We start from the raw sequence: 26015 nt of genomic DNA, 5'->3' as shown, positions 1-26015 counted from the left end.
GCAAATGGCAAGATTTCATTCTTTTTGATTGCTGAGTAATACTCCATTATATATATATACACCACATCTTCTTTGTCCATTTATCCATCGATGGACATTTGGGCTCTTTCCATACTTTGGCTATGGTTGATAGCGCTGCTATAAACATGGGGGTGTATGTGTCCCTTCGAAACAGCACACCTGTATCCCTTGGATACATGCCTAGTAGTGCAATTGCTGGGTCGTAGGGGAGTTCTATTTTTAGTTTTTTGAGGAACCTCCATAGTGTTTTCCAGAGTGGCTGCATCAGCTTGCATTGCTACCAACAGTGCGAAAGAGATCCTCTTTTTCCGCATCCTCACCAACATCTGTTGTTGCCTGAATTGTTAATGTTAGCCATTCTGACAGGTGTAAGGTGGTATATCTCATTGTGGTTTTGATTTGTATTTCCCTGATGATGAATGGTGTTGAGCATTTTTTCATGTGTCAGTTGGCCATCTGGATGTCTTCTTTGGAGAAGTGTCTATTCATGTCTTTTGCCCATTTCTTCACTGGATCATTTGTTCGTTGGGTGTTGAGTTCGATAAGTTCTTTACAGATTTTGGGTTCTAACTCTGTATCTGATAGTTAGTTTGCAAATATTCTCCCATTCTGTTGGTTGCCTTTTAGTTTTGCTGATTGTTTCCTTCACTGTGCAGAAGCTTTTTATTTTGATGAGGTCCCAATAGTTCATTTTTACTTTTGTTTCCCTTGCCTCCGGAGATGTGTTGAGTAAGAAGTTGCTGCGGCCAAGATCAAAGAGGTTTTTGCCTGCTTTCTCCTCAAGGATTTTGATGGCTTCCTGTGTTACATTTAGGTCTTTCATCCATTTTGAGTTTATTTTTGTGTATGGTGTAAGAGAGTGGCCCAGGTTCATTCTTCTGTGTGTCACTGTCCAGTTTTCCCAGCACCACTTGCTGAAGAGGCTGTCTTTATTCCATTGGATATTCTTTCCTATTTTGTCAAAGATTAGTTGGCCATACATTTGTGGGTCCATTTCTGGGTTCTCTGTTCTGTTCCATTGATCTGAGTGTCTGTTTTTGTGCCAGGAAACAGGTAAAGTCTTAAAAATAGTGCAGACACGTGGTGAGAACTCAGTAGATGTTGGCTATATAATTTTTTTAAAAAAGAAACTTGGGTTTTGTTGTATTCAAGACTTAGATCCCATTTGCTATTTATTAAGTGACATAGCTAAACACATGAACACTAAAATTTAAATTAATTCTACTTTTAAATTCAAATTGAATAAGATATAGATCTGTAGTGCAGTCAACTTATATATTCTGATTGTGAATATTTTATTCTTTGGAATATCCTTTGTGTGTATTAAATACTGCTTTTGGAGCAAAGTCCTTCCAGAATAAAATGCATGCTACATGAAGATTGTTGAACCAGGGTTACACATAGTGTTTAATGGGACAGATGAGTTAATATCATAAAAGAATAATTAAAAGATGTTATTTTGTGAAGACTACTGAGTAATTTTGAAATAGTACTTTATGTACTCAGTGCCCTGGTGCCTCACTGAATGCCTGCCATGTCACAAAGTAACTACACTTGCCCTGCTGCCCCAACTTAATTCATACTAAAGTATTAATGCCTACTGAGTCTTGATACAGATTATTGGATCTCATTTGCTATTTGTCTGCAGTTTGTTTAGATATCTACTGATTTTGCCTTTGACAAATTTAGATACATAAAATTGATGTTTTTGCAGGATTTATTTTACACTGTTGCATTGTGCAGTGGCTAGAGTCGAAACACAATAGCTTTTAAATTGAACTGCTTACAAAGTGATCTGTAAAATCATTCTAGATGCCTTTCTGTAACTGCTGTGGTCAGCTAGGAATCATTATTTGTTTTTGCAGCTAAGTTACTGGGTTAAAATGGCAGTGGAAACTGCCTTCTCGTAGAAGGTTTAAAAAGTGCACTTAAGCACTTGTTCAGGGCATTCAGAATAAAGAATCAAAGTCATTTACAATCCAGCTTGTCTTTGAAGTATTGAAAAAGCAGATGTTAATAATCAGAGCATTTGTGTGAGTGTATTATCAGTTTGGTTTTAGTTCAGTGTCCTGTTTATTCTGTGGTTGAGAAGACCATGGAGAACAAAAAGAGACTAATTTTCTATCTTGCTCTTTTTTTGGTTGCTTTAAATCTTTGAAAGACCGTTGATACTATGATACATACATGAATCATAGTATCGGTGATGTACGAATGAGAGTTCAGGAACATAACTGGAAGAGAAAGATATGACTGGAATCTGAAAATCTTATGATTCTGATTCCAGCCAAATGCACAAAAACAGTGTGTTTGTTGATTTCCTAAGCTTTTAAAAAAAATTGCCATCACCAAAAATTTGGAATAAATACATTTATATTGATATTATTTCTTGTTGTGGAAAAGTTTTCAAAGTGTTTTATGTTTCCTTGGAAATTTTATTACCTTAATTCTCGAACCTCTATTACCCTGCCCTCTAACACCACCATCTTGAGATTTTCATTGTGAGCATTAGAATGTATTGATTTTCATTTTTTTCCAAAGAGTTGTGTTTTAAATTGCGCATTATTAATGTTTACAGCGTTTAAATATTATTTTAATCTTAGTATATTAATGAATAGGAATATACAGAATCTCTTAAAACTTTTGGGATTGTCTTTTTAATGCAAAAAACAATTGTAAATGCGTTACCAGAAGAAAATTACTTAAAGTGGGGTAGTAGGTTGGAATATGTCCTAGAATTCTAATTTTTATACCAGCAATGTATAATAAAATATTTAAGAAAAGTAAATCTAGCATAACCGAAATCTGAATTTGCACATATATTCTTATTTAGAGGTACCTGTCATCAAAGCAGGCAACTTGAATTGCTTCATACCAGAAAATTGAATGTACCACTCAATTACTGTTCTTTAGCCCAATTTAAAATAATAGATTGGGAGTAAGGTCTTAATGCAGTGTAACCTTTGGAACATTAGAAATAGCCTCTTTCTTTCCAGAAATCAGTGTACAGTAAGGATATCACTTTTGTCATACTTCATGAATAGATTTGTAATAGCATTTCTTTTATACTTATTATTTATTCTTGGTACTTAAACTTCTTACATGAGTATTGTGATTTCATCTTTTTTACTAAACTTATTCTAATATTAATTTCAAGATAATGCTATTATTGTCATAGTATTTGAAAATATATACTTTGATTTTAAAGCTTTTGGATGACCTTATTTCCCTTCTGGTGAAATTCCCAACTTAGGAGTGTTTTAATAATTTTATACTATTTCATAAAATGGATGTTTTGGGAGAATTTGAGATGGTGGATATTGTGATAAAATTTAAGTTGTGCAAAGGGCTGTATTCTCACTTTCTTCTTTAATGGTTGTGCCCTGTACAGCTATGAAACTATAGTGAAAATATTAGGACTTCATTTGAGGAATTGGAAAGGATTTCATAGAAAGAGTATTATCTCTCCTTGTGATGCTACCTCTTAATGATAGTCATTGGCTCTTTCATTTATTATAAACAAATTTTCTGTACTAGGTGAAAATGTTCACAGAAACTAATTTACATACCCCTTCAAATCTCTTTTAGAGTAAGGGAGGATACATATAAACAAATAGTAATAAAACTAATTTGCATACTCTAAAATGTTGGTCTTAATGGTACTGATGGAAGGTTTCCAATTTGTACTAAAACAGTTTTTTTAAGAAACAAATTATATTGAAATGTACTTTATTAAAAAAAATACAATGCCAAAGTGCAACATTGGACAAATTTATCTTCTCCCTAATAGACCAGGATTCATGATTTTATAAGCAGACCTTGATGATCTCGTCAATTTTATATATTCCCAGGGTTGTGGGTGCAGATACTTAGAGGACAAGAACAGCTTTGATTTAGAATCATAGTCTTTATTGAATGTATTCCTTTTTCTCCGTTAACCATTGGATTCTCAAAACATGGTTTGCAGACCACCTATCTCAGAAATCATCTATGATGCCTCATAAAATGTGGATTCCTGAGCCCCACAACAAAACTGTTATTTTGGACCTCATACCAAATCCCTGTAGTTTTAATAAGAACTCAAGATGATTTTTATGGGCCTTGAGGTTTATTATTTATTAGTAAGTGCCCTAGAGCAGAGGTCAGCAAACCTTTTCTGTAAGTTGCTAGATAGTTAATATTTTCAGCTTTATGGTCTTTGTTGTGACAACAGTTGACACCCGAGCAATGCAGGGGTTAGGGGTGCCGACCCCTCCCTCCTACAGTCAAAAATCCAGATTTAACTTTTGACTCCTCCGGAATTTAACAGCTAATTGCCCACTATTGACCGAAAACCTTACCGATAACATAAATAGTTGATTAACACATTTTTTTTTGTTACATGTATTATACACTGAATTCTTACAATAAAATAAGCTAGAGAAAAAATGTTATTATGAAGATCATAATGAAAAGAAAATACATTTACAGCACTATACTGTGTTTATTGAAATAAAAATCTGCATATAAGTGGACCCTCCCCAGTGCAAACCTGTATTGTTCAGAGGTCAATTGTGCTTACCTCTGCTATTGTAGTGCAAAAGCTACACCAATAATACATAAACAAATGGGCATGGCTAGCCAACTTTGGCCCAAGAACTTGCACATCGCTGACGGAATCAAGACTCTAGACCAATCATTTTTTTTTTTTCTCCGTTAATCTTTTCTAAGGCATTATCTCTAAAAGCACCTTTAATGATATTTTCCTGGGTGTTTATTTTTTGATAACTGAAGAAAATCCATAACTGAAAGGGCACTTCCTAGATATTCATTACATGAATGGATGCAAAACCTTTATAATATTTAAAACCTTTTCTATGTTAACATTAAGGAGCGTATGATTATCTTATTTGTAACTATATAATCTGCTTTTAATATTAGGTTCCTGTGGCTAGAGCAAGTATTCTTTGGCTAATTGGAGAAAATTGTGAACGAGTTCCTAAAATTGCCCCTGATGTTTTGAGGAAGATGGCTAAAGGCTTCACTAGTGAAGATGATCTAGTAAAATTGCAGATTTTAAATTTGGGAGCAAAATTGTATTTAACCAACTCTAAACAGGTAAGAGTCTAAACCTTAGTCTACCTAAGTGATACTTTCTTCTTTAATTTGATGAAGCACCCAAGGTCTATTCATGCATTAGTGTCTCCATTCCACAATTACTAGGTGTCTGTTTCTGTAAGGTTCTATGTTAGAAGGTAGTGGTGCAGAGAGATGACATTCTAGTCAAGGGAAAAGGCGAGAAAAACAGCTAAACAATGAAATAGGTGTGGTAAGTGCTGTAATAGAGGTGTTAAGATATGGTGGAACTCCAGAGGAGAAAGTTATTGCAAGTCAGAAGTGGAAGGAGGTAAGAGATAAGAGAACGTTTTGTGAAGGATAAGATTCTTGACTAAGGACTTACAAGGAGTGATTTGCCATATAGAATGAGAAGGGCGGTGAGAGTCATGAAACAGCTTTGCTGCAAGTTTCTTGTTTATTGATAAAAACGCCATCTTAGCCTGAGAACTCCCTGTGTTCTCTAAATACATGTAGTATTGTAAAAGTCATTATAACACCTGGAATTGGCTACTCTAAATGTATCTAGCTTCTAGGTTATTAAAAAATTAGTACAAAATCAGTATGTTAATCAAGACCAAAAGTAGTTATGTCTTATAAAGCTAAATAAAGGTTCTGTTTTTGGTCCTCTTTGTAGCTATAAAGAAACAATGGAAAGTGGTACTATTTGTTCAGGAATTACAGAATATATTCCATAGCTTTTGAATTTGAAGACAACATAGCTTGTACCAGATGTTTTTTTCTTGAGCTGTATTGTTAAATGAAGTTTTGGAGCTCAACTTCTGAACTGTTCTATTTTATATTTAAGAATAATATTTCTGATAAACACAAATAGACTTCACCACCAACTCGTGAAGGCATATTAATGTTTAGAAAATGCACCAAATTTTTCATTCTTTCATTCATTCATTCATTCATTTATTATTTTAGATACAGAGTGTGAGCAAGGGAGGGGGGCAGAGGTAGATAGAGAGAATCTTAAACAGGCTCCAAGCTCAGGGTAGATTGTGATGTGGGGCTCAATTCCACGACCCTGGGATCATGTCCTGAGCTGAAATCAAGAGTTGGGCGCTTAACTGACTGAGCCACTGAGGCACCCTGAAAATATACCAAATTTTCGCATATATTTTTGTATAACTCATTGTTTTTAAATGATTAAATGTAAAAATAGGTGAATGACAGTGTCTCTAGGGTTGTGCTCTTCAGTCTCTCATTAAGAAAAGGGGGTTGAGAGAATTGGTAAAATAAGCATTAAAGGGCACTTTTTAGCACCATCCGCTTGACAGCATGTTTAAATTGTGTGGTTCATACCTGTTGAATAAAAGAGAGAGACTAAAATGATTTCTTTGGGCTAGCTGTAAAAAATTTATGTTCTGTATTTAATTTATTTTAGCCATCTTTAAGACTGAACTGTGGCAGTGCCCAGGGACTGGTTTGCCATGAAGTCCTGACATTTATTTGTCGATCTGAATTCCCTGTGGAATAACTTAATGAGCATCCCAGAATTGTTATTGAATTATTTAGTTATAGGAAATGTCGAAGTTAATTTTTATAAGATTGAGCATGTTGTGTTCATTTGTTGGCTTGAAGAATAATTGAGTAATGAACTTCTTTAATACCTCAAAATATTTTTACCTGGTGTGAAAACTCATTTACAAATAAGTCAACAGTCTGCTTTCAGTATGTCGAGTTAGCTCCTGCTGGACTGACCCTCCACAGAGAACAACTCTGGAAAAAATACAAAAAATAAATGCCCAAAGTCTCAGAAGAGTGAAGAAAAGCAGTAAGATCCTGGAGGGAAATTAACACTTGGAAGAAGAGAGTGGCACCGAGGGAATGTCACCACTTTTAGGGCTTTTATCCAAGAGGATGGGGCACAGTTGGCACTACACACAGGTGCTAAAACTCCAAAAGAAAACCCAAGGTCCTTCTGGCCTGAGGAAGTAGAGAACATAGTTCAGGGAAACTATAGATGTTGGAAAGTAAAGGAAGAATAATAGAAAGGAGAGAGCCATAGTGGGGGAGCCTCAGGATCTGTGAATAATTTTGGTTGACCCCTGAACCACACATGCTCAAGGTGCATTCAGAGCAGCACAGCTGAGTATAAAGGAACTAAACTGAAATTTGAGCTGCAGCAAAGAGACAAAGTTTTCACTTTGAATTCGACCAGGTTAACTGCTAAAATAAACAAAAATCAGTACTCACTCAAAGAGTGTAACAATGTCCACGGCCTCTATTATATAACATTCGTAATTTCCAAGATACAATCCAAAATTATTCCACTCATATATGAGGAATCAGAATGAGGAGCTATTATTTAAAGGGTATGGGGTTTCAATTTACAAAGATATAAAAATTTTGGGAGATGGATGGTGGTATTGGTGGTACAATATTCTGCATGAATTGCACAGTTAAAAGTGGTTAGGACGGTAATTATTATATGTTTTATCACACACACACACACACACACACACACACACACACACAAACAGGAAAGTGTGATCACTTTTCAAGAAAATTGGAAAAAACAACAGAAGCTAACCCTGAGATGATCCAGATGTTGGAATTTGCAAGCAAACATTTTGTAGCAGCTTTTTATAAGTGAGGTCAGCAATATAAAGGAAAATATACCCACCATGAATAAAAAGATAAGAATTCTCAGAGAAATATAATTATACAAAAGACTCAAATGGAAGTTTTTTAGAACTGAAAAATACAGTATCAAAAAAATCAATATCTTGTTTATCATTAGTATTATATATTCCTCTTTAACATTTTAATATTTTTCTTTTTAGGTATAGATATATAAAGCTGGTTCATATAGTTTTTTTTTTTAATTTTTTTTCAACATTTATTTATTTTTTTTTGGGAGAGAGACAGAGACAGAGCATGAACAGGGGAGGGGCAGAGAGAGAGGGAGACACAGAATCGGAAACAGGCTCCAGGCTCTGAGCCATCAGCCCAAAGCCTGACGCGGGGCTCGAACTCACGGACCGCGAGATCGTGACCTGGCTGAAGTCGGACGCTTAACCGACTGCGCCACCCAGGCGCCCCCATATAGTTTTTTTTTAACTGTTACATTATAATTATAACTCCGTATGTGGATTTCTTCAGTAAGCTTCTTTAGTTTTCTAACTCTGAGTTATTTCAGATGGAAGTTTGTATTTGGAAAGCAGATTAACTGTGTGTGATGACTACCATAGAACTATTTGATGTCAGTTACTGAAGGGCAGTTAGTGATTGAGAGTATAGGCTCCAATATTACATTGTCTGGCTTCATATCCTGTTTTGCCACTTATTAGGTACATAATTTTGGACAAATTATATAACCTATCCAAGACTTAGTTTTATCCTTTGTATTATTATAATTTCTTAATTTAATTTAATTTAATTAAAAGAGAAAGAATGGGAGAGGGGGCAAGGGGCAGTTGAAGTTGCTGAAGCTCTACAACTCTTAGGACATAGTGTAAAGACTGAGCATGACTTCTTTGCAATAGTCTACTGAGGTCTGAGACAGAAAACTGAGTTTATTAAAGGGATTAATAGCAACTAAAAATTAATGAATAAAGGGTGCATTTTTTTAAACTTCCTATAATCTTTTAAATGTAGTGGTAAGTATTATAGCTTAGTGTTTCACTTAGCTGTTTTCTTTTTTTAAATTAAAAACATTTTTTTAATGTTTATCTATTTTGAGAGAGAGAGAGGGAACGTGAGCAGGGGAGGCACAGAGAAGGAGGGAGACATAGAATCCGAAGCAGGTTCCAGGCTCTGAGCCGTCAGCCTGACATGGGGCTCGAACCCACGAGCAAGATCATGACCCGAGCCAAACTCGGACACTCAACTGACTGAACCACCCAGGTGCCCCTAATTTTTTTTTTTTAACATTTATTTATTTTTGAGAGACAGAGCGAGACAGAGCATGAGAGGGGGAGGGGTAGAGAGAGGGGATGCACAGAATCCAAAGCAGACTCCAGGCTCTGAGCTGTCAGCACAGAGCCCGACATAGGGATCGAACTCACAGACTTGTGAGATCATGACCTGAGCCAAAGTCGGACACTTAACGGACTGAGCCACCCAGGTGCCCATCATGTTTTCGTTTTAATTATGAAATAACCCAAACCTATAGGGAAGTGTAAAATAGTATAAATACATATATACCACTAAGACTAACTCAATGTTTTGGCCATAATTTTTATTCTTTTTTAAAGGAATGTGGCAAGTAGCTGCTGTCATAATGGTAGTGTGTTCAGTCATGTGTGTTTTTACATTTTTAGTATATGAGTATATGCTCACACACTATGTTACTGTTGTGTGGGTTTTGCAATTTTGCATAGGTAGATACTGTATTTTTTTGTATACTTTGTAACCTACTTTTTTCACCTAATACCATGTTTTTAAAATACTGACATGTGTAGATATACTTCATGCATTTTAATTAACTCTGATTTTCTGTGAGACAGGTTTCTGCTTTGCTGCTGTTAGAAGAGTGATTCATTGAGTATCCTTAATATTTGCCTTTCCTTTGTATTACTTTTTAGACTTCTTGGTTCTTAGTAAGAAGTTTTATAAATCACAGTTACATCTTGGGCATCCTTCCTGAAGTTAAAAGCAAATTCTCTTTTGTCCCGTGATTCAGGTCTTAGGTGAAATCTACCTCTGCCCCCAGCTTCTTTAACATGACTTAGCAAAAGCGTCTCAGGCTCTGTGTTGTGACACCTCTACCCTTTCTTGGATATATTTTTTTTTTGGCTTTAAGAAACTCGAGTAAATACAGCTTGTAAAGAAAGAGCTTACAGAATACTTTTCAAGTTGACAAAAATATGAATACTGTTAAATTTATGAAATTTCATCCAAGTCACATAAAGAATCCTGGTTAGTCATGAAGTGATGAAATTGATGACATGGAACACTGGTACTGCTTAGATTTCCCTCTGGTTTAGGGTAAGAATTTTGTGTTGCTTTCTTTCATTTACCAAACCAATTACCAGTATCCTTCTTTTTCAGAATAACAGCTGTGTGGAACCAATATTAATCTTCACTATGCTAAATGCTGAATTCTGTGTACTTTTTTATTTTCCTTAAATTAAAAATATATCTCAGCTGATTTTAGTAGTATATTTTAAGATACCTTTTTTACTATTTTGTGCTGACTTACTAAATATTTGAAGAAAGCTATTGTTTGTGCAAATATTTATCTGTTTATTACTTGTCAGAGTGCTTAGGTAGAAATATGAAGCCCATATTTTGAGTTTTTTTTTAAATAATGGATTAAAAAACTTTTATACAGCATTCCCTAAAATTCATTTTTCCTATATTACAGTGACTGAGAGGCATTCTGAAAGGAATATAATAGGTATAGTGTCTGGGTAGCATTATCTGTTAGTTATTACTGCTCATAGTCCCTTAAATCTAAGTAGAAAAAATAATCTGAAATCAAAATTTAACAAATAGCTGTGTATAAGATATTAATATATTTTTATTAAGGGTACACTGTATTATTCTCTTTTTCTTTTATAATTTTATGAGTAAAACCTCTTTAAAAGTACTGTTTAATGTCCCGTCTGGTTTTGGATTGAGTCTTTGATTGTATTAAATACCCATGATTATTTACTTGACCATTGTTTACTTTCTTTGTAACTGTTGGCCAGAACAGATCTCATTTATGTCTCTTGCCTCTGTGTCTCATTTAGTTTGGGATTTGTCTCACATGTTTCATTTTTATCAGTAGTTGTGTTAAACTAGGTCAGACTAAGTTCGTAGACCTCCACATTGTACTTTTCACCTCTGCTGTGGTTTTGTCTAATGACATGTAACACACAAGTGCAATGAAGAGAGATTTCATTTTCTTTATTTTTTTTTTGTGATCATAATTTTTTTTCAATATATGAAATTTATTGTCAAGTTGGTTTCCATACAACACCCAGTGCTCATCCCAAAAGGTGCCCTCCTCAATACCCATCACCCACCCTCCCCTCCCTCCCACCCCCCATCAACCCTCAGTTTGTTCTCAGTTTTTAAGAGTCTCTTATGCTTTGGCTCTCTCCCACTCTAACCTCTTTTTTTTTTTCCTTCCCCTCCCCCATGGGTTTCTGTTAAGTTTCTCAGGACCCACATAAGAGTGAAACCATATGGTATCTGTCTTTCTCTGTATGGCTTATTTCACTTAGCATCACACTCTCCAGTTCCATCCACGTTGCTACAAAAGGCCATATTTCATTCTTTCTCATTGCCACGTAGTATTCCATTGTGTATATAAACCAAAATTTCTTTATCCATTCATCAGTTGATGGACATTTAGGCTCTTTCCATAATTTGGCTATTGTTGAAAGTGCTGCTATAAACATTGGGGTACAGGTGCCCCTATGCATCAGTACTCCTGTATCCCTTGGGTAAATTCCTAGCAGTGCTATTGCTGGGTCATAGGGTAGGTCTATTTTTAATTTTCTGAGGAACCTCCACACTGTTTTCCAGAGCAGCTGCACCAGTTTGCATTCCCACCAACAGTGCAAGAGGGTTCCCGTTGAGAGATTTCATTTTCTTATGTGAGACATTTAAATCAGAAAGACCTTGTTTTTCCAACCTTTTTGAGATGTAGCTTAATTTTTCTTTTTTAGAGCGGCATGCAGAATGTGTGCTGGTAAAATGCAGTGTGCCCTGACAGGGCAAGGAGCTAAATTATTCAGTTTTTCACTGGTGGTAAGATACGTGCGAGTGTTTCATCTGCTGGCCACACTGGCAACTTGTATGGTTGTGCCATGGCCTGTGCAAAGCACGAAGCTGTCAGTTGTCAGTGGAGAGAGTCTGAGGAAAACATGGGAAGTTTGAGGTGGGTTGTAGATGAAATATGTGCAAGAGACGGTCCTGCCATAGATCGTTAGAGAGTGGGCAGAACACTCTCACTTCGCTACTTCTGTCATTTATTGTGCAGCGTAAATCTAAAGCCTATGTATTTTATTATTGGGAAGTTCTTTCTTTATCTTGTTATAAACCCAGCAGCAATCATTTCTTAAAGATGGAAGTGTAGACTTAATGAAGAATGAAGTACTGACTTTCTCACTGTGCACAAAATGTTTATCAGTGTTTACCAGCCACTATGAGAGTTGTAGTGATGTCACCGACCACACAACGACCAGAAGATAAAATGTACTGAAAAAAGATCAGCATCTATTTAAAAAGTTGAGTTGTAGGGATGAGCTCTGGGTGTTATATGTAAGTGACAAATCACTAAATTCAACTCCTGAAATCATTATTACACTATATGTTAACTAACTTGGATTTCAATACATTTTTAATTTTTAAAAAGAAGTTAAGAGTTATTTTAAGAAGATTGTGTCTCCAGGGACCCCTGGATGGCTCAGTAAGTTAGCGACTGACTTCGGGCTCGGGTCATGTTCTCACAGTTGGTGAGTTTGAGCCCCGCGTCGGGCTCTGTGCTGACAGCTCAAAGCCTGGAGCCTGCTTCAGATTCTGTGTCTCCCTCTCTCTCTCTCTCCCCTCCCCTGCTCATGCTCTGTCTCTTTCTCAAAAATAAATAAACATTAAAAAAAAAAAAAAAAAAAGAAGATTGTGTCTCCAGATGACAAATACATACAGGTACAAAAGATGTTTACATAGCTTTCTTGATACAAGATCTCATTTAGATAACTGTTTAAAAATTAATTTTCTTCATTTTTTATTCCAAGTTCTCTTTTTACATATGAAGAAGGAAGTAGTAACTCTTAATGCCTTGGCTCCATTAGCAGAAAAAGGACCTAAACAATGCCAGTTTTCAAATAGAAAATTGATTAATTTCGTTACTAGGTTGATTTTTTTCACTCAAAGCTTTTGTATGTTTGTTCCATTTTGCCATAAATGGAATCAAAATAAAGCATTTGGAAGTTTATTCTGTCAAAAATGCTGTAAATGCTGTTGATTTTGCATTATCTAAATTTGGTGAAATATGTTAAAAAGTATAAAGAGAATTACTTAAAAAGTTGTTTTTTTTTTTCTAAGTTTAGAGAGAGAAAGCTTGATTGGGGATAGGAGCAGAAGGGAAGAAAGAATCTTTTATTTTTAATGTTTATTTATTTTGGGGGGGGTGTTTGTGAACAGGAGAGGGGCAGAGAGAGGGAGAGAGAGAATCCTAAGCAGGCTCCATGCTGTCTGCACAGAACCTAACGTGGGGCTCGATCATAATACCATGGGATCTTGACCCTGAGGCAAAATCAAGAATTGGACGCTCAATCAACTGAGCCACCCAGGCACCCTGAGAATTATTTAAAAGTTTTGTCTCATAAAAATAATTATCAAAAAAAAGTTTCATTGAATGGAGGGGTAAAAGTTACATATCAGGGCTTAACATATTTACAGATTTCAACATGAAAAAGAAAGCGTGGTGAGAATATCCTTCTTTCAACAGGATTTTCTTTAATCTTACCAGATTGTCTAATGTAAAGAGGGTTTTTTCTTCATTACAAATATGGTCTATAGAGAAGAGTATGTTGAAAAAATCAACAGTTTTGTAATTATTGATCATAAAATTCAATTTTGAAAAAGATTTATTAGACAATCTTACTTTTTTTAAAAAGCTCAAAATAAAGCCATATAAAAATATGTTCTTCAGAGAAATGTCAATGACTTATTATTAGAGGTAGATACACCTTAGAAACTGATTAAAGTGTATGAACATATAGTGAATAATTACTTATGTTTTTGATGCATCATTATATATAGATAGGTTTTTATCTTTTAGAAAATTTTAGTTTTGAAAAAAAGAATTTTAGTTTTGAAAATGGATTTTTTAAAGTATGTTTTAATGTTTATGTTTGAGAGGGAGGAAGAGAGAGAGAGAATGGGGGGCAGAGTGTGAGCTGGGGAGGGGCAGAGAGAGAGGGAGACACAGAATCCGAAGCAGGCTCCAGGCTCTGAGCTGTCAGCACGGAGCCCGACGTGGGGCTTAAACTCATGAGCTGCGAGATCATGACCTGAGCCCACGTGGAATGCCTAACCGACTGAGCCGCCCAGATGCCCCGAAAATGGATTTTTAATAGAACTATTTTGTAAGGCCACCAGTGTAATAAAACAAGTTTTGTAGTCAATAAATGGATACTTTAAAAATTACAAAATTTTAATTCCTAAAAATTCCCTTTCATTAGTGTCTATTAATATATTGAGGTAGTTTAATTTTCTAAAAATTAATTTTGGGGATCAGAAATGTGTCACTCCAATAGCTCACAAAAATTAATCACTAGATTGCACATCTGAAACTAATACAACACTGTGTTAACTATGCTGAAATTAAAATTTTGAAAATCATTGCAATGAACAGACTAATTTTTTTCTTTATTTTAGTGGCATATTCTAAATCTCACCACTCAGAAGGACTTGAGAGTTAACCTAGTTGTAAATTCTCACTGTGCATTTGAGATAACTAAGGGTTAGTATATTTGCCAGGCTATCTCAGAAAGTTAATAACACAGTCCAGGATACCACACTTTTTTTGAGCTGTATTCCTCATTTGGTGAATATTTTGCTAATTTTCTTTAAAAATGAATTTTTCTCATTTGCAGTTGAACCACCATGGTCTACTAATTAGTGAATAGCAATTATTGGTAACCAAATTCCTAATAACTCTATTAACATTTTTCACTTGTATTTTTTATAGTTCTACTTTTTTGAAACTAGGTTAATGCTCCTTTAAATACATTGTTACTGCAAGAAGGTTGCTTTCTATTCAAATCAATTATCTTAACCAATTATTATTGTAAAAGAGTTTACCACACCACTTCTATACTTTGACTTTTTGTTCTTGAATTGTCTTTAGCTGTGCCTGACTTGATTGATTTCATTTTTTATCCTTTATTAATGTCTATAAAATGTTCTAATGTCGATGTTTATTTTTTCCATATATTATGAATCCTGTTTAATTTATAGTTACAATTGTATTTGTGTAACCTAAATTAAAACTATGCTTTTTCAATAAAGTAACTGGAGTTTAAAATTCAAACCTATTTTGATAACATTTCAAATTTGGTTTAATTACTATTAAAATTATCTCAATACATGTTAATGTAGTACATTCAAAAATTGACTTAGGAAATCTTATTACAGTGTAAAAGCTACTGTAATAAGTTGCTGCCTTACATAAATAAATAAATGACCAATATTACTAGAGGCTATAAGCAGCATGGGAAAGAAATGGAAGGAGTCTTTTATCCTAGTTTTTAGAGGGCATCAGCAGCTTGCTTTTATGAAAAAGTAACAGCTAAATGCACTGCAAATAATTTGCAGTAATCCAGTTCAGTGATTCATGTGTCTGCTTTAATGGGTCATAATTCAGGGTAAAGTAACTGAGTGCAGTCAGAGTGCAGACACTGCTTATGCCAGGGACAGTATCTCTTCATAAAACACACCTCAGGAGAAGCAGTTTGCCAGCCCCCTAATACTCTCTGATGTTTTGATGTCCTGCATATTTTTCCGATTAAGTTTTGAGTGCCATGTTTTTAGTTGTATTTCCACATTCATTATTCTCACGTAGACCCTTCAGCGGGTTTGCCATATATGATTATTTTTTTAATGATGCCTTTCTTTCCACTTCAGCAGTTTAATAATCTAGCACATGGCTGCTTCTCAGTACTCAGCATTCACCTCCCCAATACTGAAGAGGACATGTGCTTTGGCTTCAAAATTCCATTTGCAGCGTTAGAAATGCATATTCCCTACGGAACAACATTTGTTTGACATAACCATTCATTTTTATTACCTCTTTAAATATGTTTATCCAGAGTTATCAATAATCATAAATAACTGTATTCTCATCTTGTTCTGTTTTTTTTCCAACAGACAAAATTGCTTACCCAGTACATATTAAATCTCGGCAAGTATGATCAAAACTACGACATCAGAGACCGTACAAGATTTATTAGGCAGCTTATTGTTCCGAATGAGAAGAGTGGAGCTTTAAGTAAATATGCCAAAAAAATATTCCTAGCACAAAAACCTGCACCACTGCTTGAATCTCCTTTTAAAGGTATTATTATCAGAATATAATGGCAAAATACACATTACCTAAAAAATTATGACAATATGTCCCATTTCTAATACATTTAAAATTTAGCTCTTAGAAAATATAAGTGATTAATATACATAAATATATAAGAACACTATGCTTTCTACTCATCTCTTCTCCAGAGCAACCTTCATATTAACGTTTTTTTATAGACCTTATTTACCTAAGTAATTTCAGTCTTCTGAGTTTATCTTTATTCTTACTAAGCAGTTCAGCTGAACAATAGATTAAAGCTGTGTTCTTCTTATTGACATTGACTTCATTCCTATTTTAAATAGCCTTCTTTAATAAGGAATATAATATACCTTAATAGTGAGTTTTTACTAATTAAATACTCTATGTACACTAACATAACTTTTCTAGGAAGAATTATTTCTTAAAAATATCCCTTTATATTTAAATTTGTTTTTCAAGATGGAAGTTGACTTATTTTTTCCAGCTTTTTAAAAAGGAGTAATTTTATCAATTTAACAAGTAGCCATTAGAGTTAGAATCAAATGATTGTATACCTTGGTTTTCATATTGTTTCTTATTTAATTGTCGGTGATAAAAAGCAGTTCAGTATTGTAGAAAAACTATTAAAATTCTGAATGTGTTTGTGCTAAGACATGTATATGGATTGTTTAACTGTGCTGTCATTCTTAATATTCACAGTAAAGTAATTTTTAGAGAAGCTACATTTCAGAGCAACACCTCTAAACACACTGACTGATTAGCTTTTTTATTGACCATTATGGGGGAGATTATTGTAATCTATGGACTGAAATCAGTTTTTTGACCTATGAAGAGCTTCCTAGTTTATATTTATTCCTTGACATTTGAGGTAATATGCCAATTACCTTGAGCTCTGATTGGGATTGTTCTCTGTTATATACAGCTCATATTGTTTATTTTATATTTTCCTCTATTTTAATAGATAGGGATCATTTCCAGCTTGGCACTTTATCTCATACTCTCAACACTAAAGCTACCGGGTACCTGGAATTATCTAATTGGCCAGAGGTGGCGCCGGACCCATCAGTTCGAAATGTAGAAGTAATAGAGTTGGTAAGTTGACCTTTCTGAAATTAATTTTGTCAAGCAGTGGGAGATTCTAGAATAACTATTGTTTTATATAAAAGCTTTTTTAAGGGGTTGAAAATTGAAAATTGTTCTGGTATATCTAAATGTAATGTATTAGATATATCTCGCTGTTTTGGGAACTGAATATTGTAGTATTCCTATGTCATTGTACATGTACTGTTCCTTTTCTTCAAGGAAATAGAGAATTGAATTCTCTGCATCAGTGCCACCCACATTTTTGGTATTGCATTTGTAGCTGTGTAGATTCAATTTCTAAGGTATTTAGTGTCATTGGATTGAGCTTTTTCTACTTTGTTTAGAGATTCATAAGCTTCCTGTCAATATTTTTCTAAATAATTTTTGCTGTTCTCTCCCAGAAAAACCATACAAAGTGTTCTTCTGGATTTTCTGGTGAACCTGTTTTAAGTGCAGCCTAAATATAAACAGGTTGCATTGTGTACAAACGATGTCCTTAGATAAGGTCATAACTAATAAGAATATTACGTTGCTTTCACATTAAAAAAAAAAAAAAGCTCTCACATGAATACTCTTTCCCTAGATCTTTAAAAAATTCTGGCTACTAAAATGAAAGAGTTAATGTTCTTTCTAATGTTATCCTTTTCTTACATCAACAAGAAAAATAAGGAGGTCTTCTGATGTCTTTAGAAATTGATCATGTGAAATATATCCAATATTTTTTTAAGTAGGATTAATAAAAAAGAACAATTAGGTATTACATTCTGGGTGCTTTTCTGGTAGGAAAGATGTATTAAACTAAGATTCAGATAACCAGAGTTCTTTACCACTGATTCCTATGAGAAAGTACATTAACCTTCCTGCCTATTAAATTTTCCACTTATGATGGATGGAAATATTTGTTACTTTATTTTTTTTAAGTTTATTTATTTATTTATTTTGAGAGAGACAGAGAGCATGCAGGCAGGGGAGGGGCAAAGAGAGAGGGAGAGAGAGAATCCCAAGCAGGCTCCACACTTTCAGTGCAGAACCCAAAGTGGGGCTCAGTGTCACAACGGTGAGATCGTGAGCCGAGCCAAAATCAAGAGTTGGACACTTAACCCACTGAGCCACCCAGGTGCCCTTTTATTGCTTTAAATAGAATAATTTCTGTAATAGGTATAGCCGTGTAATTTGGTCCTTTTGAAAAATACGTTTCTCTTAACTACTCAGACTTATCCTGGCTTTGAAGCACGGCCAGAAGTGATAATAACTAATAATGACTCAATTTAGCAAACCCTGGCACTTTGATAATGTTTTACACACATTATCTTGTTTAAACCTCATAATGATTGTAAATGATGGTTATCGTTGTTCCTATTTTCCAGTTGAGGAAACTAGGGTGCAGAGAACCTAAGTAAATTGCCCAAGCTTATATAGGTAGTAAGTGATGGAACTGGGATTCCAACACAGATCAGAGTCCACCGTTCATGTTGTTACTGCCTACATTTTATTATGTAATGTGAAGAGAGAAAGCTTGAGCTTGTTTGCAAATCTGTGCTATTCTTAGTACTAGTACTTGGCACTGTCATTTTTATGTCGTGACAAATGTTTAGAGGTGATTTAAAAAAAGGTAAAACTTACTAAAACTAATTGTGTGTCCATTCCTCCTTGAAATTAAGTTTGTTGATTTTCACTCAGATCTGTATGCTCTTAAATACTCTTCAAAGATTGGCTTACTTGTGCAACTTCGTGTCAGATGTTAGTACACAAAGACATGTTCTTTGTTATGATTATTTCCATAGATTTAATCTCTGCTAATTTCGTATTATGGCTGCTCATTGTTTTTATGGTTCTGTCCTTTTCCATTATTGGGTACATAATGCTTTGGCACATGTACAACCATCCTTTTATCCTCCTCTGCATTTCCATCCTGTCCTTCCTCCTTGCTACCCCACTCCACCAAAAAAAATGAAAATAAAAATAGTTTATCTTCCCAGAAATTGATAGCAATGCTACACAGTTTAATTTGGTTTCAGTGGTATCCTTATGTTGGCTGATGGATTGGTTGTTTGGCTGGCTTTTTCCATTGTCTTGTGCTCTTCTAAGTTTTAACTACCTTATAGGGACGGTACTTAACCTGTCTTCTCATGTTCATTTCATCTGCCCAGTTCAACAGAGACAAGTTGATTTCTTTTCCTTTTTGCTGATTGCATATTAGAAATTAATAACTCATAACTTATTGTGGAGAATAATTAAAAGTGATGGAACCTAGTTGAAGAAAACTGTCACTATCCATTGATACCATGCAGAAAACTTTTAATCTACTGGTCTCTGGACATGTTGGCTTAAAATTATACTGTAAGAGATACAATTAAGTATAAAATTAATATACCTAGTTTTATTATCCAGTGCAGCTGCAACAGTGCAGAAAGTAGTGTTCCTTATAGTCTTTCTTACCTCTCACTCTACCACCCCTCCTCCAAAGTCACATCAATGCATTTCATGCACATAGTACACTGTGTTATCCTAGTTTTACAATACCGTGATCTTATAGGATCACATTTCATTATTATGAAATATAACCTTAGTTAAGAAAAATGCCTAGGTTTAGGTAATCTGACAGGGAAACTAGTTATATTGACACCAGAAATGACTTAGAATTGCACCCTACCGTTTCCAGGATATTGGATATAACGTATATTTATATTATGATACCAATAAGTTTTGAAGATCCTTTCAAATTTTTTTGCTCAGTTCTAGAAAATCTCACCCCCTTAGGGACAGACCATCTTTTTCATATCAAAGGTATTTTACTTTGTAAACACATCTACTTTTGATATTTTATCCCTCCTAGGATTTTTCTAATTAGTCCTTCATTATTCTCTTCCTCTTCTCTTTCTCCATTATTTCTGATGCTTAGAATGATTTAATTATCATGGTCATAAAAGACTATAAAAAAGTTAAAATATTTTTATTGTTTAAAACCTAAAACTCCATGAATAAAGAGTTCATGGCCATGTCAAGATAATTTGCCTTTTTGAGCATAGAACCCTAATTTTCCTTATTTGTTAATTTGGTCTTACCCTGAAAGCCATCTAGATTAAATAGAAATTGATCCGGCCATTTTTTACCAGGCTTCAGAAAAAATACGTTTGTTTTAAGGATTTAAGAAAAAATATGAACTGAATTGTTTATTAAATATAGAACTTTGTTTATAGAACAGCATCTTTATTCATATTTGGAAGACAGCATTTTAAATATATATGAAAAGAAAGCAGTACTGCTGACCTTATGTATCATATTCAAATATATTCAAGTAATTTTTACTCATTTTTCTATTATTGTCCATATAGTAATTTTCCAGGTTATTGAAGCTTATCTTTTTGAGCAACATACCTTAAGCCCTAAAGTCCTCTAGATCAGTGGTTTACAACCCTGGCTGCATATTATAATCATATGGAAATCTTTAAAAACAAACCTATGTGAGACTTGCTGCAGACCATTTAAATCAGAATCTTAGGAGGTAAATCCCAGGCATTAGCTTTTTCAGAATTAGTATATTTTTTGTGTATGTTAGTATTTTACAAAATATTCCAGTTGACTCTTACATGCATCCAGTGTTGAGAACCATTCTTAAACCTCTGTCATGCTATAAATTCCTTTACAGCAAAATATATGCTCTAGCCAGCTGGCACATAATAGGAACTCAATTGAAATTTTGATAAGAGCCTGGGTGGCTCAGTCGGTTAAACATCCGACTTCAACTCAGGTCATGATCTCATGGTTTGTAGGTTTGAGCCCCATGTCAGGCTCTGTGTTGACAACTCGGAGCCTGGAGCCTGCTTTGGATTCTGTGACTCCTCTTTCTCTGCCCCTCCCCCATTGGCACTCCGTCTCTCTCAAAAATAAATAAACCTTAAAAAAAATTAAAAAGAAAAAAAAATTTTTGATAAATAAATGAGTTGTAACCATTTTTGACTTCTTAAAAAATAGAGATTTGTCTGCACTATAACAGAATATATGAAATAGGATTTAATTTTTTCTTGATAAATCAAAGTCACAATTATGAAAATAATTTATTTTACTTAATTCAGTGCATTAAAGTCTTTGAGGAGCTATTCACACAACTAATCATTATTGTGCCAGACACTTTTGAGATCTGTCAGTGTACAAAGTATTCAAATACCCCTGCTCTCCAGAAGCTGATGTTCTAGCAGTGACAGACTGACAATAAAAATAAATATGTAAATTGTATTTATAGTGTGTTGGAAACTGATAAGTGCTGTGACCAAAATAAAATAAAATAAAAAAGAATACAGCAAAGTACAGAAGTGCCAGGTATGAGAGGTTGGAATTTTAAATAGAGTAGTCCTCTCTGAGGTGACTTTTGTGCAAAGACTTGAAGGAAGTGAGGGAGGGAGTGAGACGTGCAGTTATCTGGGGGAGAGCATTGGAAGTGCAGTCAGCTGGGGAAAGGCCCTTCAGGGGAGCATACCTGAGGTGTGTGAGGGAACAGTTGTGGTGCAAAGTGGGCCAGAAAGAAGCAGAAGGAGGTCAGAAAGGCAAGGGGGGGGGGGGTTGGTCATGTAAGGCAAGCAGATTTTTGTAAGGGCTAGCTTTTTCTGAGTGAAATGGAGAGCTGTGGCAAGCTTTCAAACCCCAGATAGGCTTGATTAGACTCAGGCTTTAATTCAGTCATTTTAGCTGCTGTGATAAGCACATTTGGAGTTGGGGAATGGGGGGTATGATAGAAGCAAAATAAGCAGTTGCAGTAATCTGAGAGAAGATGGCTCTGACCAAGGTAGCTGGAAGCTTTTTCGTGGATTAGATATTTCGGATATGAAAGAGAAAGAGAAATCAAATATTACCTGAGGGGTTAGGCTGCTGAGATGGTTAGGATTGTTGATTTGCCTGTACTGTTTTCAGGTGTTTTTTTTTTTTTTTTTTTTTAACTTCAGTATTAAGCTCTGATCTTTCGTTTCTTCATGCTGTTATTGTGTCTGCCTCTAAATGCCTCGCATCTTCTAGAGTATATTACTTTAGTTCACATCTGTTGCAGACCAACAAATACAAAAGTCTTTTATGTAAAATAAAGTTGTTGATTTAACAGAATGCAATCTGAGTGAGGTTTGGTTTCCTCTATTTAGGAATAAAGTGGAATCAGCCTTAATGTCAGCTCTTCTAATAGTTGCCTTCTCTATTGGGACTGGCAACTTTCTTCTGGGTTCACAGTGGATCCTGAATGATTGTTTGCCAGAAGACTGAATCCCTTAATGAGAATTCGTTTATATTTACAATTTTCCTTTTTTGAAAAACAGGCAAAAGAATGGACTCCAGCAGGAAAAGCAAAGAAAGAGAATCCTGCTAAGAAATTTTATTCTGAATCGGAGGAGGAAGAGGACTCTTCTGATAGCAGCAGTGACAGTGGTGGGGTTTATGATTTATTGAAAAACTTCATTCACTAAAGCTGATATACTGTGCCTCCAACAAAACATAAGGCCTAGTACATAATATTCACCAAGTGGGCTTAAACAAATTTGTACAATAATGCATTGTTTTGTTTTAAAAGTAATTTCTCATCCTTTCTCATTTGACTTTGCCTCTTGAACACCCAGCTAGTAAATGATAGAGTTGAAACAGAAACTCATGCTTTTCTGCATTCTAACCTGCATTGCCTGTTATATTCGTAGCATACTGGAAAACATTATATTTGATAAGCCTTTAGTGGGGCCTTTAAAAGTAACTTTCTTTTGTAGAAATGTAAAGTTTATTTTAAACATTGCACAATATGTTCTTCATCCATATTATACTCTTTTATTTCTACATGGCCCTGTATAGAGTGAAGTTAAAATTAATAAACCTCTGTGTATTACAAAGAGTCAAAGAGCTAAAATGACTAGGATAACAATATACGATGAAAAGACTATCGAGTAGGAAGGATTTAGAAGTTCTGCATTTTAGCTTTGCCAGCTGAGTAAGGTACCTTCCTTTCTCTGTGTCTGATCAATGAAGAAATAGAGGTGGATACTTTCAAGTCCCTTCAGCACTAAAATTCTGTGAGCAACTGACACAATGAAAAATGTATTGGAGTTACTTTTTTTTTAACTTTGTAATTTAACTTTATTTTTTTATTTTTTAAAATTTACATCCAAATTAGTTAGCATATAGTGAAGCAATGATTTCAGGATTAGCCCACAACCCCTCCAGCAACCCTCAGTTTGTTCTCCATATTTACGAGTCTCTTCTCTTTTGTCCCCCTCCCTGTTTTTATATTCTTTTTGTTTCCCTTCCCTTATGTTCATCTGTTTTGTCTCTTAAAGTCCTCCTATGAGTGAAGTCATATGATGTTTGTCTTTCTCTGACTAATTTCATTTAGCATAATACCCTCCAGTTCCATCCACATAGTTGCAAATGGCAAGATTTCATTCTTTTTGATTGCCGAGTACTACTCCATTGTGTGTGCATATATATATATATATATATATATATATATATATATACACCACATCTTTTTTATCCATTCATCCATCGATGGACATTTGGGCTCTTTCCATACTTTGGCTATTATTGATAGTGCTGCTATAAACGCAGGGGTACATGTGTCCCTTTGAAACAGCACACCTGTATCCCTTGGATGCATGCCTAGTAGTGCAATTGCTGGGTCATAGGGTAGTTCTATTTTTAGTTTTTTAAGAAACCTATTGGAGTTACTTTTCCCACTCTTTTTTAACAATTTACCTAAGAGGCACACCTGGGTGGCTCAGTCAGTTAAGCATCCGACCCTGGATTTCGGCTCAGGTCATGATCTCACAGTCTGTGGGGTTTGAGCCCTGCATGAGGCTCCGTGTTCACAGGGCAGAGCCTGCTTTGGATTCTCTCTCCCCCTTTCTCTCTGTGCCTCCCCTGCTTGTGTGTGCACATGTGCTGGCTCTCTCTCTCTCTCTGTCTTAAATATTAAAAACAATTTACCTGGGAGACATCTGAGCCAAGATCAAATGACACCCTTTTCTTCTAAAACCTTTTTTCCTTGGCAGAACCAAGAGCTTTTCATTATTACTTGGTCATCCATCACCTTACTCTAAGGTAATTCATTCTTTTTCGTCTGTTCCCCCTATCAAAATCTTTATTTTCTGTATCTGATAAATTAACCTGTAATGCCTCATATCAAGCTGAAAATGGAGAAAATATTTCAATCTAGATTGTGAATGCTAAAAAATAGATTTCAGGAATGATGTTGACTATTGAGAAAGATCTGTTTGAATAGTTACAAGTGTACCATATGCATATTTGTCTACACCCCCTTTATTCATAAGCTCATGCCTGTTAATAGGCTAACTTTAAAAAAAAAAGACTTTTTTAAAATGTTTACTTAATACTTTCATGAGAGAGAGAGAGTATGCACATGCGTAAGTGGGGGAAGGGCAAAGAAGGAGAGAGAGAATCCCAAGCAGGCTCCCTGCTGTCAGCACAGATCCCGATGTGGGGCTTGATCTCACCAACCATGCAGTCATGACCTGAGCCAAAATCAGGAGTTGGATGCTCAACTGCCTGAGCTACCCAGGCATTGTTTGTTTGTTTGTTTGTTTTTAATGCTTGTTTATTTATTTTGCAATAGGGAGAGGGTTAAAATACGTATTTGAAATATTCCATTGAGACATTTCATGTGTTGATGTGAGCCATGTGGCAGCAATTTTGTGCTAGCTACTGGAGGAATACAGTAACTTTTCTCATTAGAAATTATGACATTATTTTCTCAATGAGGAAGTCTTCTAGAGGATAAACAAATTTCCTTAAGGATTTTACTAACTTGGATATTTAAATAATGGTGCCTGAAGTGAACTAGACCCAGATTCATGTTGAACTCCCGTGTAATTAACATGAGAGAGTCACTTAGATGCTGTAATTTCTTCTCATTATTTATGGGATAAGTCATTTATCTGAGTTAATATATACATGTGCACACCTTTGATATCACAACAAATTTAAAATATCCTATTCGGCAGTTTTGTAAAATTTGGGTAAAATAAATTTTGCCCTTTGTAGAAGCTGATGATAATGAGTGCCTTACTGTGTGGCAGGTGTTGTTGTGTCCTCATCACCTTTATATGTTTTAAATCATTTAATCTTCACAACAGCTCTGTAAAGTAGCTAGGGTTATTATCATCATTGTTGGAAAGGAAACCAAGACCCAGAAAGATTGAATAACTTTCTCAGTCTTTTAAGTTGTAAGTGGCAGAGCTAGGATTTGAACCCAGACATTCCAGTTTGAAAGCCCATGCCTGTAACCACCGTTTGCTATTCCAAAAAAATACGGGTAATCTTAGCTTTTCACTGTGTGATACATAAATCAATCCTCATAACTTAGATATTATTTACTTATTATAATATGTTCCTGCCTAAGAGCACTTCATCAGATAGATAATAGATAGGACAACAGTCTGTCCTCTTATCTGGGCTAAAGCTTTGCATCTATAATCATTTCAGATAGTAAAAATGATACTTCATGTTTCAAATACACATAAATACACTATACATATCACTTCTGTGAAGAGTCCTAGTATAACACAATTTATACATAAAACATTGCAGTGTTTACCTCTACAATGTCATTTTATCATCTGTTTGACCTATGGAAAGTGCTTATTCTAGCTAAAATAAGTAATAACTTTTTTAATTAGTAATTTTGCCTATTGCCTTTGAATTGAGAAATTCTTACAGATGATTTGAATGGCTCATTCCCCTCTCAAAATTATTCCTGAGAATATTCAGCTCTTGCCTTCTTCTCTAAATAAAATTTCTCATTGGTAGAGGAATGAATTATGCTTATGTCATTCTT

The 26015-nt window shown here is 34.9% G+C and overlaps 1 protein-coding gene across 3 annotated transcripts in view; it reads left to right on the top strand.

Moving 5' to 3' along the window:
- AP3B1 (adaptor related protein complex 3 subunit beta 1) overlaps nucleotides 1–26015 on the top strand; it is a 262894-nt gene that overhangs the window by 142338 nt on the left and 94541 nt on the right. For all 3 annotated transcript variants that reach the window (XM_043592664.1, XM_043592657.1, XM_043592673.1), the window contains exons 15-18: nucleotides 4939–5115; nucleotides 15934–16120; nucleotides 17076–17206; nucleotides 22498–22606. In XM_043592664.1, coding sequence (XP_043448599.1) covers nucleotides 4939–5115; nucleotides 15934–16120; nucleotides 17076–17206; nucleotides 22498–22606 — 604 coding nt within the window. The remainder of the gene's footprint in view (nucleotides 1–4938; nucleotides 5116–15933; nucleotides 16121–17075; nucleotides 17207–22497; nucleotides 22607–26015) is intronic.

Source organism: Prionailurus bengalensis, chromosome A1 (assembly GCF_016509475.1).
Source record: "Prionailurus bengalensis isolate Pbe53 chromosome A1, Fcat_Pben_1.1_paternal_pri, whole genome shotgun sequence".
In the NCBI taxonomy this organism is placed as follows: domain Eukaryota; kingdom Metazoa; phylum Chordata; class Mammalia; order Carnivora; family Felidae; genus Prionailurus; species Prionailurus bengalensis.
This window is presented reverse-complemented; position numbering and strand designations above follow the sequence as displayed.